Source organism: Enhydra lutris, unplaced genomic scaffold, assembly GCF_002288905.1.
Source record: "Enhydra lutris kenyoni isolate GAN:26980312 unplaced genomic scaffold, ASM228890v2 scaffoldscaffold13, whole genome shotgun sequence".
Taxonomy (NCBI): domain Eukaryota; kingdom Metazoa; phylum Chordata; class Mammalia; order Carnivora; family Mustelidae; genus Enhydra; species Enhydra lutris.
The window spans coordinates 8,916,404-8,934,318 of record NW_019154097.1 but is presented as its reverse complement, the minus strand read 5'-3'; the positions used below and the strand labels follow the sequence as shown (position 1 = coordinate 8,934,318).

The 17,915-nt window shown below is 39.2% G+C and overlaps 1 protein-coding gene across 1 annotated transcript in view; it reads right to left on the bottom strand.

Annotated features, from left to right (window-relative positions):
• The window catches only part of LOC111146079 (inversin), a 173,571-nt gene that overhangs the window by 153,892 nt on the left and 1,764 nt on the right, over nucleotides 1–17,915 (bottom strand). Inside the window, exon 2 of the mRNA XM_022501461.1 lies at nucleotides 15,746–15,875. Within this exon, the coding sequence (XP_022357169.1) occupies nucleotides 15,746–15,851 (106 nt within the window). The 5' untranslated portion in view covers nucleotides 15,852–15,875. The remainder of the gene's footprint in view (nucleotides 1–15,745; nucleotides 15,876–17,915) is intronic.

Here is a 17,915-nt window from a genome sequence, read left to right as displayed (position 1 = left end):
GTGGAGAGGAGCCCTATAAGCCATCACGTCCTGAATTAAGCAAAGGAGAGCAATGAAGTAGTATCTTATCCCTTTCCGACTAGAGAAGCAGGGAGGATTATGGAGAGAAGGAGGCTGGAGAAAGCAACTCTTTAAGCTGGTGCAAGAAGTCATAAACAACTCTGAACAACCCATGTGTGAAATTAACCAGAATCAAAGTGCAAGAGTTTTGAGAATTGAACTATGGGTGAATATTGCCCAGATTCTAAATTAGCTTAGGTAATACATAGGTAGGACAGACCGAAAAGCCCTACAAGAGCTGTGAAAACTAACTTGACATTAGAACCACAGTCCACAAAACTGGAACAGAAAGTTCATTCTAAACCTAAACAGATCTTCAGTCTATTAAATAGAAGATTTAAATAGGATCCTGAGTCTCATAACATAATATACAAAATGTCCAAGATATAGCCCAAAATTATTAGACAAAGAACCAGAAAAACATTAACTTAAACAAAAAAAGACAATCAACAGATACCAATACTGTGATGATACAGATATAATTAACTGACAAGGATCTTAAAGCAACTATAATAAAAATGCTCCAAGAAGCAATTATGAACACTATTGAAACAAATGGAAAATACAAAGTTGCAGCAAAGAAAGGCAGAATATAAGGATGAACTAAATGAAAATTTCAGAATAATAAACATTTAATAAATAAGTTAGCAAAGAAAATAACTAAAATAAAAACCTCATTGAATGGAGATGACAGAGGAAAGAACCACTGAACTTGATGACAGTCCAATAAATATTATCCAATCTGAACAGCTGATAAAAAACACAGAAGCAAAAAGAATCCACAGAATCTCAGGGCTCTGTGGGACAGTAACAAAATACCTACCATTCATGCCATCAGAGTTCCAGAAAGAGAGGAAAAAGAATGAAGGGCTAAAAACATATTTGAGGGAATAATGGCTAGAAATGGTGCAAATCTGGTGAAAGACACAGACCTGCAGATTTAAAAAGCTGAGCAAAACTCAAACAGAATAAACCCCTAGAAACCTCTACGTCAATCATAATCAAATTCCTAGAAACTAAAGAAGAAAAAAATCATGAAAGCAGCCAGAAAGAAACAACATATTATCTATAGGGGAAAAACAATTCAAATAACAGTGTATTTCTCAAGAGAAACTATGGGGTCGATTAGGTAATGACACAGCATTTTTCACGTGTTGGGGATAAGGATGGGGATGAGCTGTTAACCAAGAATTCTATATCCAGTGCTTAGGACTGGGGAGAAAGGGAGCTATTAAAGGGGCCATAACTAAAGGGGATAGGGTTTCTTCCTAAAGGGTGTGGGTAATTGTTCCAAAATTAATTTTGGTGATGCTTCTACAACTCTGAATATAGAAAACCCATTGAATTGTATTTCAAATTGGTGAACTGTGTGGTATGGATGTACAGTCAACCTCAATAAAGCTGTTACAAATAGCCCCATTATATATAATTTAAAATTTATATAAAATTTAAAATAATTTAAAAAATTTTAAATTAAAATACTAAAAACATTCGAGAAATTCAGGGGAAGACAGGGAAGAAAAAACAGGAATGAAAAACAGGGAACAGTAAACACATAGTAAACTGGAAATCTTAATTCTTAACATTAATAATTCCATTAAAGGTAAATGATTAAAAAAAAACACACCAATAAAAAAAGAGAGGTTAAAAGTAAAAGAATGAGCACAGATATGCTATATAAACATGAATTAAAAGAAAGCTGATTAACATCAGATATTAATATCTTATAAAATAGACTTTAGAGCAAAGACAATTACCAGGAACAAACAGAAGCATTATATAATGATAAAGGCATCAATTCACCAAGAATACTTAACAATCCTAAATGTGTATGTACTAAATCATGGAGCTTCAAAAAACATGTAGCAAAACCTGATAGAATTGGATGAAACATTTGAAAAATTTACAATTATAATTGGTAACTTCAATACCCCTCTCTCAAAAATTGCTTGAACTGCTAAAATGAAAAGCAGCAAGCATAGAAAAGAACGGAATACCACTATAAAGCAGCAGGATATAACAGATATTTATTGATTGTGTCACTCAACAACAGCCAGATATATAATCTTTTAAAGCACTGGTGGGGCCATTTACCAAAATAGACCATATACTGGTCATAAAACAAACAGTAACAGATTTAAAGAATTGAACTTAAACAAAGTATATTCTCTGACAATAACGTAATTAAACTAGAAATTGGTAACAGAAAGATAATGGGAAATCATTGAATATGTAGGATTTAAACATCACACAGATAATCCATGAGTTACAGAGAAAATCTCAAGGGAAATTAAAAAACATAATTAAATGAATGAAAATAATACTAGTGTTGTAAGGTTCCTACTCTAAACATGAGGGGGCTTGGAAGGAAATATACAGCATTGAGTACTTGTATTACAGTAGAACAATAGTTCAAATCAATGGTCTATACTTCTACCTTATGACACTAAAAAAAGAAGACCAAATTTAATCCAAAACCAGCAGAGGAAGTACATAATAAAGATAAGAGCAGAGATCAATGAAATTAAAACTAGAAAAACACTAGAGAAAAATCAATGTAGCTAAAAGTTGGTTCTTAGAAAATATCAATGAAATTGATAAATCTCTGATCAGAGTGATCATTAAAAACAGACCAGACAGAAATTTCCAATATCAGAAATGAAAGCAGAGAAAACACTACGGAGCCTGAAGTTATTAAATGGAAAACATGGGAATATCATAAACAATTTTATCCCCATAAGTTCAAATTTAAGTTAAACAGCAAGAGAGAGAGAGAGAGAGAGAGAGAGAGAGACCCACATACACACACACACAGATGACTAGGATAGAATTGAGAGCATTGAAATAGACCTATAAAAGAATACGATCAATTGACTTTTGACAAAGGTGCAAAGCCAAATCAATGGATAGTTTTAAGCAAATGGCACGGAAAAAACTGGAATTCATACTCAAAAGTAAAAAATGAACAAATCAGAAACTCCCAACCTATACTTTTCACCATGTACAAAAATTATCTCAAAATCAATCATAATCTTAAATGTAACACCTCTATAACTTTATAAAACTTTTAGAAGCAAACTAAAGTGATAACCTCTGTGACCTTGGGTTAGACAAAGATTTCTTAGACATGATACCAAAGAACAATCCATTTTAAAAATTAATAAATTGGATTGCACCACATTAAAAATACTGTTTGTAAGAACTGTTAAGAAAATAAAAAGACTGCTACAAATTGGGAGAAATATTTGCAAAACACATATCTGGTAAGGTCTCTTACCTAGAATAAATCAACAAAACTAACAGGCAAACTAACAGACCAGGAGAACTATTTGCAAATGACATATCTGATAAAGGATTAATATCCAAAATACATAAAGAACTTATAAAACTCAACATTGCCAAAAAAGAATTCTTACTACTGAATAATAAAAAGACAGATAATGAAATTTAAAGATGGGTAAAAGTGTTGAATAAACATTTCCCCGAATAAGCTTATGAAAAGATGCCCAACATCATTAATACAGAAGGAAATGCAAATTCAAACTGTAATATGATAAAATTACATATCTATTGGAATGGCTAAAACAAAATCAAAACTGAAAACAAACCTGACAACAGCAAATGCTGGTGAGGATATAGAACACCTAAAACTGTCAGATATCACTGAGAGTAATTCAAAATGGCACAGCTGGGGCACCTGGGTGGCTCAGTGGGTTGGGCCTCTGCCTTCGGCTTGGGTCATGATCTCAGGGTCCTAGAATCAAGCCCCGCATCAGGCTTTCTGCTCAGCAGGGGCCTGCTTCCCCCCCTCTGCCTGCCTCTTTGTCTGCTTGTGATATCTCTCTCTGTGTCAAATAAATAAATAAATAAATCTTTAAAAACAAAAACAAAACAAAATGGCACAGCCACTACAGAAAACTCTGTTTCTGATTAAGTCAAATATAAACATACTACATAGCCCAATAATCTCTTTCCTAGGTGTTTACTCAGAAGAAACAAAAGCATGAAAGCTTATATTCACATAGAAACTTGTAATTGGATGTTTATGGAAGCCTCATTCATAATTGCTAAAAACCGGAAACATCCCCGTTGTCCTAGTGGAGAATGACAAAAGAACTGTAGTCATCCATACAGTAGAACACTGCTCAGTAATAAAAAGGAATAAACTACTGATCTACTGAACAAGGAAAAGTCTCAAACACATTTATGCTAAGTGAAAGAACTCTGTTTCAAAGGATACATATGGTATTCATTTACAGCATATTCTGGAAAAGGTAAAACCATAGGGAGAGAAAACAGACCAGTGATTAACAGTGACTGGGATGTGGGGAGGGACTGATTATAAGGGGACACAGAGGCATTTTGGGGTGTGGTGGAACTTGCCTCTATCTTGATAGTGGTGATTACATGACTCCATTTTTGTTAAAATTAAGTAACTGTATACTACCGAGGATTAAGTTTACTGTATTTATGGTATTATACTTCAATAAAGTTTACTTAAAAACAACAAAAGATACCTCCTGGCTTGCACTTCAAGTGAAAAAATTTTGCTACTTTCATGATGGATAATAATCAGGAATTCATATATAAGTTGAGGGTAAGATACAAGTTGAAAATGAGGGAAGCCAGTTACTTTAGAGTGTTTTGGCATAAACTCTGCTAATGCAGATGGGAAAACTGATCAGATGAAGTATTTTTAAAGGGAAATATTTTTAAAGGGAAATATAAAGTATTTTTAAAGGGAAATATAAATGCTAGGGGAAGAAAAAGAAGGTGTTGCACTTCTGCCTGGGTTGTTTTATGCCTAAAATTAAGCCATTGTGTTAGCTTTAAATATTTCAATATATATATTTATATATGTAATATTACATAATATATATTTAAATCTTAGACGTAACAGGACCCAGAAGTACTTTATAGTTTCTTAGATAACTTGCTTTGCTGATCCAGATTCCCCCGTATTCTGGTAACAAATCAAGAAAGGTCATTGTTCTTGAAATCTGAAAGAGCCTTACAATTGGTGTGTAACTCCTGGAGGAGGCAGGTGTTCCTTTTTAGAGTCTTGGTTTTGAAGATGGAGGCAAGTTCTGCATTTGATTCAACATATCTAATAACAGAAGTCCCCGTGCACAAGTCTTCTGAGCAGTAGAACAGGACTAGCTACCATTCCCTCCACAAGGGCCTCTAATGTCTGATCCAGAAGACTCCACAGAGTCTATCACTGCGTTTGTAGATAAGGACTCATTTAAGCCCAAACTCCCTAACAAAACTAAAACATCTTTATAGGTAGAGCATGTTCCTTTCATCACGTGAGCTCTTCTGGAGTCAGAATGATACTTGTAGAGCATACGCAGTAACGAGGGCAGTCTCTAGCTGTCTTTCACAAAGGATGCACACTCTCTACCGACATTTCGTCTGCCAGTGCTGAGCAAAGAGAGTAGGACCTAGGATTAGCAAGATGATGGTGATTCATATTTAAATTCTCTTTAAATAAAAACTTCAGTGAGGGAGAAGATTTAGGAACTGTGGTCACAAGAACAAATGTTGAGAAATGGAGTCCCTCACCACATCCCAGGATAACCCTAACTGATCAGGCTTCTTAGGGCCAAAGTGAAGCCAGCACTATGGGGTTAACAGTAACTGTACCTCATAGGATACAGAACTTAGGACCATTGCTATGCTTTTCCCTAGTGTTCTATAAGGTATAGGGAAACATCCAGCCTTCTCTGCAATCTCTGAAACACTTGTTTTTGGGTGACTAGTGTTACAATTCCTGACACAGAAGATTTAATTGGGTTATGCTATCACCATCCAAGGTGTTAGGCTTGCCTATCTGGCAGAATTCGTGTATTTGAGGAACCTGAAAGCAAGTCTCCCCTATTTACCATGAGGAAAGCGGCATTCGGCCTCCTTTAGGTCCTGTTTTGAGTTGCTTTAGGGGGATGGTGGCTTTATGGCTAGTTTCTGAGTCATGAGAGTCCCGTCAGGTTCTGAGCTTCTTGGCTAAAAAAGAGAATAACTGAGGGGCGCCTGGGTGGCTCACTGTGTTAAGCCGCTGCCTTCGGCTCAGGTCATGATCTCAGGGTCCTGGGATCGAGTCCCGCGTCGGGCTCTCTGCTCAGCGGGGAGCCTGCTTCCCTCTCTCTCTCTCTCTGCCTGCCTCTCCGTCTACTTGTGATCTCTCTCTGTCAAATAAATAAATAAAAATCTTTAAAAAAAAAAAAAAAAGAGAATAACTGAGAGAGCCCTGTGCATTTACCCACCTACCCTACCCCCTTCCTCAGTTCCCTCAATTATAACATTTAGCCGATGCCATTCCGGTCTGCACAACAGCTGAGTTTTATGTTCAAGCGAAATGATTTCCTGTTTGGAAGCGTTTGGTGACTGCAACACGCTGTACAAATGTGGTAGGGCTTGGGACGTGAACTAATGCTCACTGGACGGCAGTGCACTTGAATTTGAATTCCTGTCAGAAGCAGCTAATACAGAAAGCAGCTGGCTCGTGTGCTGTGTGGTTTTAATTATTCTGGCAACTGTGGGGACAGCCTCTAATCCGTGACCAATTGGTGCTCGCTGAACGGGGGCTGGCGTTCCGCATGTGCTCGGCCTGAACGCAGCTCCCACAGCCGAGCTGGAGCCATGATGGGAAAGCCACCGCCCCACTGCGAGCAGTTACTTTAAGGCTGGCTGAAGCAGAAGGAATAACCATTCCATTTGGTTAATGGAATGGTGTGTGCAGAAACCAGAGCTCCAGCGGTTAGAAGACATGACTGCCGCTTCCGGTGATGACCAGGGCTACTGCACCACACGGTGCACCCCGAGCCAGGCTAGCCTTCTTTACTAACCTCCTCTTTGCTGGCTCTCAAATGTTAACCTGTGTGTGGCATCAGAGATGCATTTCGTCTGCTCTCACCCACTTCTTACGTCACACCTTTTGCACTGTCACAATCTTGGGAAGGCGTTTGTGGTCATTTAAAAAGGATTTGCCCAGGCGCCTGGGTGGCTCAGTGGGTTAAAGCCTCTGCCTTCAGCTCAGGTCATGATTCCAGGGTCCTGGGATCGAGCCCCACATCGGGCTCTCTGCTCAGCAGGGAGCCTGCTTCCTCCTCTCTCTGTGCCTGCTTCTCTGCCTACTTGTAACCTCTGTCTGTCAAATAAATAAATAAATAAATAAATCTTAAAAAAAAAAAAAAAGGATTTGCCTATGGTTATAAGGGCAACGTGGGAGCGATGGGAAGAGCATAGGATTCAAAACCAAATAAGCTGGTTTGAGCCTCAGCGGTGCAATTATTGCAACGGAATTTAACTTCTGAGTCTCAGTGTCCTAACATATAAAATGAGAATTATACTAATAACAAGGGACATATTATATTTTGAGGTCACCTGAGATTTTACAAAATACTTTTATATTCATTTTATCTCATTATAGTTGTCGTTGGCATCTTAAAATAGCATTTATACTCGTTGCCTCTTTTTTTTTTTTTAAAGATTTATTTATTTTAGAGAAAGAGAGGGTATGAGCAGGGAGAGGGACAGGGGGAGAGGAGAAAGAGAATCCACAAGCAGACTCCCCAGCTGGGCATGGAGCCCAACTCAGGGCTTGATCCCAGGACCTTGAGATCATGACATGAGCTCAAATCAAGAGCTGGTGCTTAATGGACTGAGCCACCCAGGTGCCCCTGATATTTTGAAATTATCATAGCTATTAGATCTTCCATTAGACCTTGCTATTTAATATGTTAATAAAATATGATTGTAGGCATATTTTTATATTATAATTTTAGAATAGTTTGACATGTGTATTTCAATATAGCTGCTTTTCTTTGGATTCCTATATGTCATATTTAAAGCTCTTAAAATATATTTTTGAGAAGGGGTCCATAAACTTTATCAGATTACCAAAAAGACCTGTAGCATAAAAAATCATTTAGAAAAATCCAGCCTAGGGACGCCTGGGTGGCTTAACGTCAGTTAAGCATCTGCCTTCAGCTCAGGTCATAACTTAGAGTCCTGGGATTGAGTCCCACATTGGCTCCTTGATCAGTGGGGAGCCTGCTTCTCCCTCTCCCTGTTGCTCCCCTTGCCTGTACTCTCCCTCTCTCCTACTCTCTCTGGCAAATAAATAAAATCTTAAAAAAAGAAAGAAAGAAAGAAAGATCGATCCAGCCTAGATAACTATTAAGTTCATCAGTCAAGGTTCAGACCTAATCAGTTATTCCTCTCTTGTGTTTCTTTCTTTCTTTTTTTTTTTTTTTAATTTATTTGACAGAGAGAGAGAGAGATCACAAGGAGCAGAGAGACAGGCAGAGAGAGAAGGGAAGCAGGCTTCCTGCCAAGCAGACAGCCTGATGTGGGACTCAATCCCAGGACCCTGAGATCATGACCCGAGCTGAAGGCAGAGCAGAGGCTAAACCCACTGAGCCATCCAGGTGCCCCTCTCTTGTGTTTCTTATTCTCTCTGTGTTCATATATACGAATACGCATGTGCATACAGAAATACCTCCCCTGCCTGGAGGATCCGCGGTTCCAATGAGCTTTGGAATCAGACTTCCAAGCTTCAGTCTAAGCTCTGTTACTTATTAGACAAGTTACTTAATCTCTCTATACCTTAGTTTCCTCATCTATTTTCAAAATGAGGGTAACAAGAACACCCAAAACTCTTTGTAGTATTTTGCTGGTTAATTGAGTTAATGAGTTGCAAAGTACCAACACAGGGCCTGGCACATATAACATAACTTTATGAAATGCTGGCTAATTTCATTACTTTTATTAGTATGGGTATATATACATGTAAGTCCATAAACACATATGTATAGAGGCGCCTGGGTGGCTCAGTTGGTTGAGCGTCCGACTCTTGATTTCAGCTCAGGTCATGATGTCAGGGTGGTGAGATCGAGCCCTGTGTTGGGCTCCATGCTCAGTGCAGAATCTGCTGCTCCCTTTCCGTCCCCCTCTGCCCCTCCCCTGGCTCAGGCACTGGTGTGTGTCTGTGCACTCACGGTCCCTCTCTCTTTCAAATAAATAAGTAAAAAATTTTAAAAATAACTACATATATCTATAAGCATTTATAAAACATTGAGTGACCCTAACATTTAAGGTCATTGTTGAGGCAAAGGAAGACCTAACTTGAGATAATGTCACTACTCTACCACTTAGGAGACCCCCTCGAACGACCTAACCACCGTGTTGGGAGATGTCATAAACAAAGAGAGAAGACAACTTAGAGATTTGCACTTGTTTAGGACATTGACAGGTCATCAAAAGTTGTGGAAGAATCAGCATGGTGCTGCCTTGTCACTTTACCACTGCAAACAACCCAAACACTACTGGCAGTGATGATAGGACCAATCATTACACACTATGCATATCTTCAAATTATTCTGTTTAGTCTTCACAAAGCAAACAGTATTATTCTCCATTGCATTTAGAGATTTTCCATTTTAAGACATTTCCGAAACTATGTAAGACTCGATCATTTCACCGTAAGTCCAACCTGACAATAACAGTAAAAAGGTCCTATTTAATTAGCAATAATTGCACCTCGGATAAACCTCATTGGCTACAATACTGCCACTGCGTAAAGCTAAGGTCCTATATATATTGTCTACTATGTGTCAGGTGTGATGCTAGATTTTTTTTTCTTCAGATATCCTTGGCATATATCACTATATTAGTTGCAGGTGTACAATATAATAATTTGATAATTGTATATATAGTGAAAAGATCACTACAGTAAGTCTAGTTAACATCTGTCACCACACTGTTATAATTTTTTTCTCGTGATGAGAACTTTTAAGATCTACTCTCTTAGAAACTTTCAAATAAACAATACAGTATTATTAACTACAGTCACCCCTGATGTTTTATGGTCATTGTCCTGATGAACTCTCACATAAGCCAAGTATCATAGTCCATAGTTTTCAGATAAGGAATTGAGACTCAGAAAGATTAAGTGGCTTATCCGGGGGAATACTGCTAATAAGTGACAAAGCAAAAACTCAAAATTTGGGTTTATCTGACTCTAAAACCCACATTCTTTCTATGATACTATATTGTATAGTAATAAAATGAATCTACTAAATTCTATTATCAACTATATTGCTGGTATTCAAATTATTTGAGTTAAGAGAAAAAGCTACAGGGGCGCCTGGGTGGCTCAGTGGGTTAAAGCCTCTGCCTTCGGCTCAGGTCATGATCCCAGGGTCCTGGGATCGAGCCCCGCATCGGGCTCTCTGCTCAGCAGGGAGCCTGCTTCCTCCTCTCTCTCTGCCTGCCTCTCTGCCTACTTGTGATCTCTGTCTGTCAGATAAATAAATAAAATATTAAAAAAAAAAAAAGAGAGAAAAAGCTACATATTTACAAATGATAGCCATAGTATATGAGGAATTTACTATGTATGTTTATGCTTTTACGGCCCAGGACTGAGCCTTAAGTCATCTGAATCGAGGATGTAATATTGTGTTAAAACATTAATCCGTTGTATTAGGTTAGACACTAAAAATTGCTACTAAAATGATGTCTCATTCAGGGAAAGCCTCTTCAGTCCTCCTCCAGAACAATGGGTGGCAGAGAAAGTGTTCGATTTAATTAGTTGTGTATGTAGAAAGAGATGCTCATCTGTTTCCATGGAGTCGAACACATCACTGACATACTTCTCCATGGAAACAGAGAAGGGAAAACAGAAAATGCGAAAGTGAATGAATTCAGTGAGCAGTTGGTGAGCAAAGATTCAGGAAAAAAATAATTCATCCTGTAGTACTACGCTACTAGTCTAGGAAAGAGAAATAGCATATATTTAGAGATCATCAAGATGCACTGCATAAAAGAAGACGTAAGATACGCTGAGATTTAAGATGACAGGGTTGTTGTTTTGGTAAGGATATACAAATACTGGGAAATGCCAAGAGCACAGGTATGCCTGTCTCTGCACAGACGACATAATGGCAGAATTCTGAAAAGATGAGCAGGGTTACAGCTCAAGTCGGTAAGGAGACAAGGGGATAGAACACAGAGGGAACACATTTATAAAGTAAATTTATCAGCTCTACACTAGTTTCACATAATTTTGTTCTGCTTTGTTTTGAAGGATTTTTTTCCTTAAAAAAATCTTTTTATGGGGGGGGTTTAAAATTATAGGAAGATTTCAAGTTTTGTTATGTAACACATTAGTTAATTCGCATGACTGAACCTGTACAACCACTTTTAATTTATAACATCCTGCATGTTTTATTTCCTTTGAAGGTTATTTTTCATTAAGCCATAAAGAGTTCATTTTATAAGATGTTTTTCCTTGAGGTAGTCTGACTTAAAAAAAAATTTCCAATGGAATTTAGCGCGAACCTGCCTCTCAAGTCAATTTAATTTAACTTAATTTAATTCAATTCAACTCGATTCACAATTAATCCCGGCCCTCAAGACGATTATAGGCTTCTTGGGGGGACAGGTACTTAAAGAATGATTACAACATTCATTGACTCCTTCAACAAATATATCTCATGGCCCTACTATGTGCTGAGTACTGTTCTGGATTTTGCAGATAAAGTGATGGATTCAACAGACCCCGTCTATTCTCACAGAGGCTACTTAGCTGATAGGAAAGAGATGCTACAGTAGTCATACGTATAAATATCCAAGTTCAGTGAAGAAACACTGCAGAGTTCCAAGAGAGAACATAATAAACAGATTTCACTGAGCCTGGAGGATGAGGGCAGCCTCTTTGAGGAAGTGACCTAGAACCTGAGGTCTGAAGGATGAGAACAGTATTTCAGGCAAAGGCCCTGAGACACAAAAGGGCTTGGTGGGTTTGAGAAAATGAAAGAAAGCCAGTTTTTCTCAGAACAGAGTAGATAAAGGTGAAGCCGGAGAGGAGAAGAGGTACAGGAGCACTTTTAAATTTTATTCCAAGTATAACGGGAAGCAGTTAAAGAAGTCTGAGCAGGGAAATGACAAAACTGTATATGGAACTTTTGGTTCAAGAAAAAATTGTAACACAACAAAAGAAGTTCAAAAAGTACAAAAAGAAGTAGGCTGTAGTATTTGAGCTCTATACCTATGTGGTAAAACTATAATATAATTATTACTATAAACGTCAAGATAGCAAATCACTCCAAGGGGGAATGAAGAATGCATTAAGGGGGTTCTGGGGGAATAATGTTCGGTCTCTTGACCTAGTGGTGGTTACACAGATGTTTGCTTTATTTATGTGTTAAACTTATGTAAGTTGTATGTATTTCTCCATATGTTTACTTCAAAATAAGTATTTTTTAAAAAAGATTTATTTATTTATTTATTTGAGAGAGAGAGAGAGAGGGTCTGTGCACGTGTGCATGCACAAGCCGGGAGTGGGGTGGGGGAGGGGAGAGGGAGAGAGAACCTCAAGCAGACTCCCCTTTGAGTATGGAATATGTCACAGGGCTCGATCTCATAACCCTGAGATCATGACTCATGACGGGAGCTGAAATCAAGAGACGGATGCTTAACCGACTGAGCCACCCAGGTGCCCCTTGTTTTGTTTTCTCTTAATTAAAGAGTGGACTGAGGTAAAGAAGCTTGGTTGTGGTACAAAGAGTGACAATTGCTCCCCATATCCACTCGGATTTTTCTAAGAATCGAGCACCCTGAATTTTAGCTGGGCATGATGCCATCAAAGGAGAGACACGTTAGCTTCCTTTGTCCACGGTGTGGCTCTGTGTCTATATCCTGTCCGCCTCCTAAATGACAAATGCTTTACTGAACTCCCCCTGCTCCTGCTGGCGGGGCTATGGCTACAACAGAAGCATCTGCTTTTGCCCTCCAGATGGAAGCCACATGTTGACAATGGCAGAGCCAAGTCCTAGCAGCATCCCTGGGTGATTTTGTGAAGCGGGGATTTCTACCCACCATAGGCTGCCCACTTACATTTGCACTATGATGGGAATAAAATATACGTCGACCTTTACTTTTTATTTTTTAAAAAGATTGTATTTATTTGACATAGAGAGAAAGAGAGACAGAGAGAGCACAAGCAGGATGAGTGTCAGGCAGAGGGAGAGGGAGAAACAGGCTCCCCACTGAGCAGGACTCTGGGATCATGACCTGAGCTAAAGGCAGATGCTTAACCAACTGAGCCACCTGGGTGGCCCTATTCGTCTCCCTTTCTTAAGTCACTGCCAGAGCAGTTCAGCCTGTGACTGATACAGTTATGATGCGAAGTGGAGACATATGAAAATACCCAGAGGGGGATGAAGGAATAGGGAAGGGATTTTTTTAAATAATAGAGACAACAGAGCATGTTTAAATATTGATGGGAAGAATATGAAATAGAAGAAAAGGTCCAAGGGGTAATAATCACAAGTCTTAAAAAAAAATGGTAGCAAGTTCCTGAAAAGGTAGGAAAGGATGGAATAGAGAGCACGTTGGAGTACCTTTGGCAGAAAGGGACATTTGCTCTGTTTTGGCAGAAATAGAGAAGACGAGTGCAGATGTAGTCTGATTTGTAGATATTATGTTGAAAGGTGAGGGAGTTCCTACCTAACGTCTTCATTTTCTGTGGGGAACATAAAGCATTAGATGAGAATGGAAGGAGGGAGAACTGGCGGTCCGAGGTTTCGGCAGAATGAGAAGGTATGAAATACTCTTTATGAAGAAGTGCGGTGTGATGAATGGCCAGTGCGGACTGCCTACTTGAAGTAGGTAACCACACTACGGTATTTGCGACCAGTTAAATTGTTCATGGGTTGGCAGAGGTTTATGGATTAGGTCTGTCCATGGTTCAGATTTCAGCAGCCAGGTGCCACTGGTGAGGAGAAAAGATGATTTTTCTAAGGTAAGAATTTTAGTAGTGGATCACGGAATCAGGACTGAATGGCGGGGAAAGTAAAGACAGAAAGAGATGTGTATTCAAAACGGCAGAAGATAATGGATTGCTAGTCTCAGTGACTTGAAAAAAATTTTTTTAAAAGATTTTATTTATTTATTTGAGAGAGATGGGGACAGCGATGGAGATAGTGAGAGAGCATAAGTGGGGAGGAGAGGGAGAAGCAGGCTCCCAGCTGAGCAGGGAGCCCCACATGGGGCTCCATACCAGGACTCCGAGATCATGACCTGAGCTGAAGGCAGACACTTAACCGACTGAGCCACCCAGGTGCCCCTTGAAAAACTATTGTTCCCTTGGGTGCCTGGGTGGCTCAGTCGTTAAGCGTCTGCCTTCAGCTCAGGTCAAGATCCCAGAGTCCTGGGATTGAGGCCAATATTGGGCTCCCTGCTTGGCAGGAAGCCTGCTTCTCCCTCTCCCACTCCCCGTGTTGTGTTCCCTCTCTTGCTGTGTCTCTCTCTGTCAAATAAATAAATAAAATATTAAAAAAAAAAAAAGAAAAACTATTGTTCTCATCAGTAGGTGAACTGGAAGTAAGAGAGTTTCAATTGAATGGGGGAATGTTTGAATGACTGACTCAGAGATTACTGAAGATATCCTGTTCCAAGGAGTAACTGTGAATGCAGATAGCTAATTTGAAGCCGAGGTATCAGGAGATAATGTTTCTGATAGAGAAGAGAAACCTTCACAGAGTATGTAGTAAAAGAATTTTGTCTTTAAAGATAAGTAGGAGGGGCGCCTGGGTGGCTCAGTGGGTTAAAGCCTCAGCCTTCGGCTCAGGTCATGATCCCAGGGTCCTGGAATCGAGCCCCGCATCGGGGTCTCTGCTCCTCGGGGAGCCTGCTTCCCTTATTCTCTCTCTGCCTGCCTCTCTGCCTACTTGTGACCTCTGTCTGTCCAATAAATAAATAAAATCTTAAAAAAAAATAAAGATAAGTAGGAGTGTAGCAGAGAAGAGGATAAGAAAGTGGGAGATAGAAAAGAGGAGAGGAGACAGATATATAGAGAGAAAAGTAAGACAAAATTCATGACATTTGGGGGAATGGAAAGCCTAGCCAGAGGTTAGGGTGCATGGATAGGAGATTTTGGAGAAACTGGGGATGTAGGACAAAAATGAATTCTGATGGAACCAGTATGGAAATTTAAGTAGTATGGACTTTATTTTAAAGCCCCAAGTTGTCAATCATGTCACTAGACACTGGTGTGTAAAAAGATTAAAAACAATATACATTTTTATTTCTTTTCTTGAAATAAAGACTAATGACTTCTGCATAGGTAGAAATGTGGTTTTCTACATCTAAAAAATTCTTACCCACTCTTGTCCTTGAATACCCTCTCTCCTACTCAGTTGGTTCTCTCCCTCTAGAACTTTAATACTGGGCCTCTCTCTCTGTTTATATATGATAGGGAGAACGTTGAATCAATTTGAATCAATGATAGGGAGAACACTAAGTCAATTTTAAATCATTACAATTTAAGTTATTTGTAAGCTTTAGTACTTTGGGTATATACTAAATGCAAAAGATCATTATCCACTATCGCATTCTAGATTTCTGTTACTATAAAGATGAATTAATTCTCTTAGCACCTTGGAGTACATAGCCAGATTCAGTGTCAAGCACACAGATATTTCTCAAGTACCTTTCACCTAATCCTAATCCATATTCTTAAGTTTCCATATTCTTATTTTCTTGTTCAGCTTCTGGAATGAAATATAAATAATGATACATTGCCATTAAAATGTGTGAGTACATTGCAGTTAAAACTAAGATTAACATACTCCCTTCGGACAGAGTTATTTTTAACTTTTCTGTATTCATGGGGACAACTCACCTATGATGAGCCTGTGGAGAGTGCCCTTATCTCCATTAATAGCAGCAGCATGAACTTGAGATGCTAATGAGGAGCCGGGAAGGAACAAGTTCTCTGACCTGTTCATAGTCTTCTCAACAAATGGAGCACCCTGAAACAATGATTTAAACGTGACTAGATGCAGAAAACATGTCTGAAAGCTGTCTCATCAGTCCCAAGTGGGTATATTATAAATATGGCTGAATAGAAGTATTTGATGAGGGGGTTGTCTGGGTGGCTCATTCGGTTAAGTGTCTGCCTTCAGTTCATTCAGGGAGTCTGCTTCTCCCTCTCTCTCTGCTGCTCCCCCCTGCTCTGCTCTCACTCTCTCTCAAATAAATAAAATCTTAAAAAAAAAAAAAAAGAAATATTTGACAAGGATTCGAAAAGTCTGCAGTTCTGGTCCTACCTAGAATTGCCATATTGTGGCAAATTAGATGACCCTTTGTACAAGTTGCTCATCTGTAAAATGAGAGGGCTGGATGCTCCTAAGACTCTTGCCAGGGGTTATCTTTTTTTGTTTTTTAAAGATTCTATTTATTTATTTGACAGAGAGAGAGATAGTGAGAGGGAGAACACAGCAGGGGAGTGGGAGATGGAGAAGCAGGTTTCCCGCTGAGCAGGGAGCCTGATGTGGGGCTTGATCCTAGGACCCCAGGATCATGATCCAAGCCGAAGACAGACACACAATGACTGAGCCACCCAGGCACCTCAGTATCAGGGGTTATCTGAGGGGGAAAAAAAAAAAAAAGGAGGCTCAGTATTTAACCTTAGGCATAGGGCTCAAAAGCCACAGAGACTTTTTCTTTCAATATATATATTTATTTATTTATTGGAGAGAGAGCGAGAGCAAGAGAGATCACAGAGGGAGAGGGAGAAGCAGACTTCCTGCTGAGCAGGGAGCCTGACACAGGGCTGGATCCCAGGACCTGGAGCTGAAGGCAGATGCTTAAGGGACTAAACCACCCAGGTGCCCCAAGCCACAATGACTTCTGATTTGATGCCACATAATACTAAACATCAGAATTGATGTTGGGAATAAAGATGATGAACAAGCCACATCGTCAGGTCAAAATCAACTAGATTTAAGTGCTAAAATGTAAATACTTCTAAAAAAAAATAAATAGTACTTTTTTCTCTCATGCTGATGAAAGGAAGAATTTTTATTTGTCTCTCCTTATGCCTCTTGACTTTAGGATTTCGCTTGGAAAACTACATCATTAGGGTCAACCATATTTCATTGGGAAAATTTTGTTCTGACTGGTAGTCTGATATGGTTTGCTAGAACCTTCTAGAAATGCATTAGCTGCATAGAAACCGTGAGCTCTCCAGCACAAGGCTGTTGTAGCAGAGGTTGGATTATGTCAGAAACGCAGCATGAAGAATTCAAACACCTGATGGGAATGAAAAAGGGGTAGTTCCATCAATGATGTTAAACTTCCTTCCTAAAGGTAAGATACCGTATCAAAGTTGAATGCCTGCAAGGACCAGGCTTTACCTACCAGGAGGGTAAAAAGGGTAAGAAACAAAAGGAGTCATGCGGAGCGTGGCAAACTGGAGCATACATGCATATCTAAAGAAAGCAGCTGCTAATCAGCTAGTTAACAGCTGCCTTTAAAAGGGCAGAAAAGCCCTCTTTTGATTTCACCAAAAAATGTCACTCCAATCTCTGACTTCCGAGGATCTGGGAGCTTTGTAGGAGAAATTTATCACCAGTGATGAGTTAGTACTTCTGTTGTCATTGACAAGGATTATTGGTTCAAATTCTGCCTTAAAGTCAAAGTGTTTTCTTAATTTTGGTAAAGGTCAGCTCTTCCTGTCTTTATTTTGCTGACAATTTGAGTTAACATGCTGGCAGAAAATATGGGCTTTGTGAGACACTTCTGTCATGTCGGAAAAACCACTGTCACAGGCAGGATTATGCTGAAGTGACTTGAAAAGCTATAAAACGGGTGGAGGTGGGAACACAGGAAAGGACAAATTGGAGGGCTCTAGGCCTGATTCTGTTAATAATAAGCAGCGCGTCCTCAGGCTACCTCAGCTCTCTGATTTTCTGTAAAATATGAGCAATGAAAAAGGTAGACTACATTGATTCATTCAGTAGGTTGAGTGCTATGTGCTAGGCGCTGCTCTGAACTCTAATACATGTCAA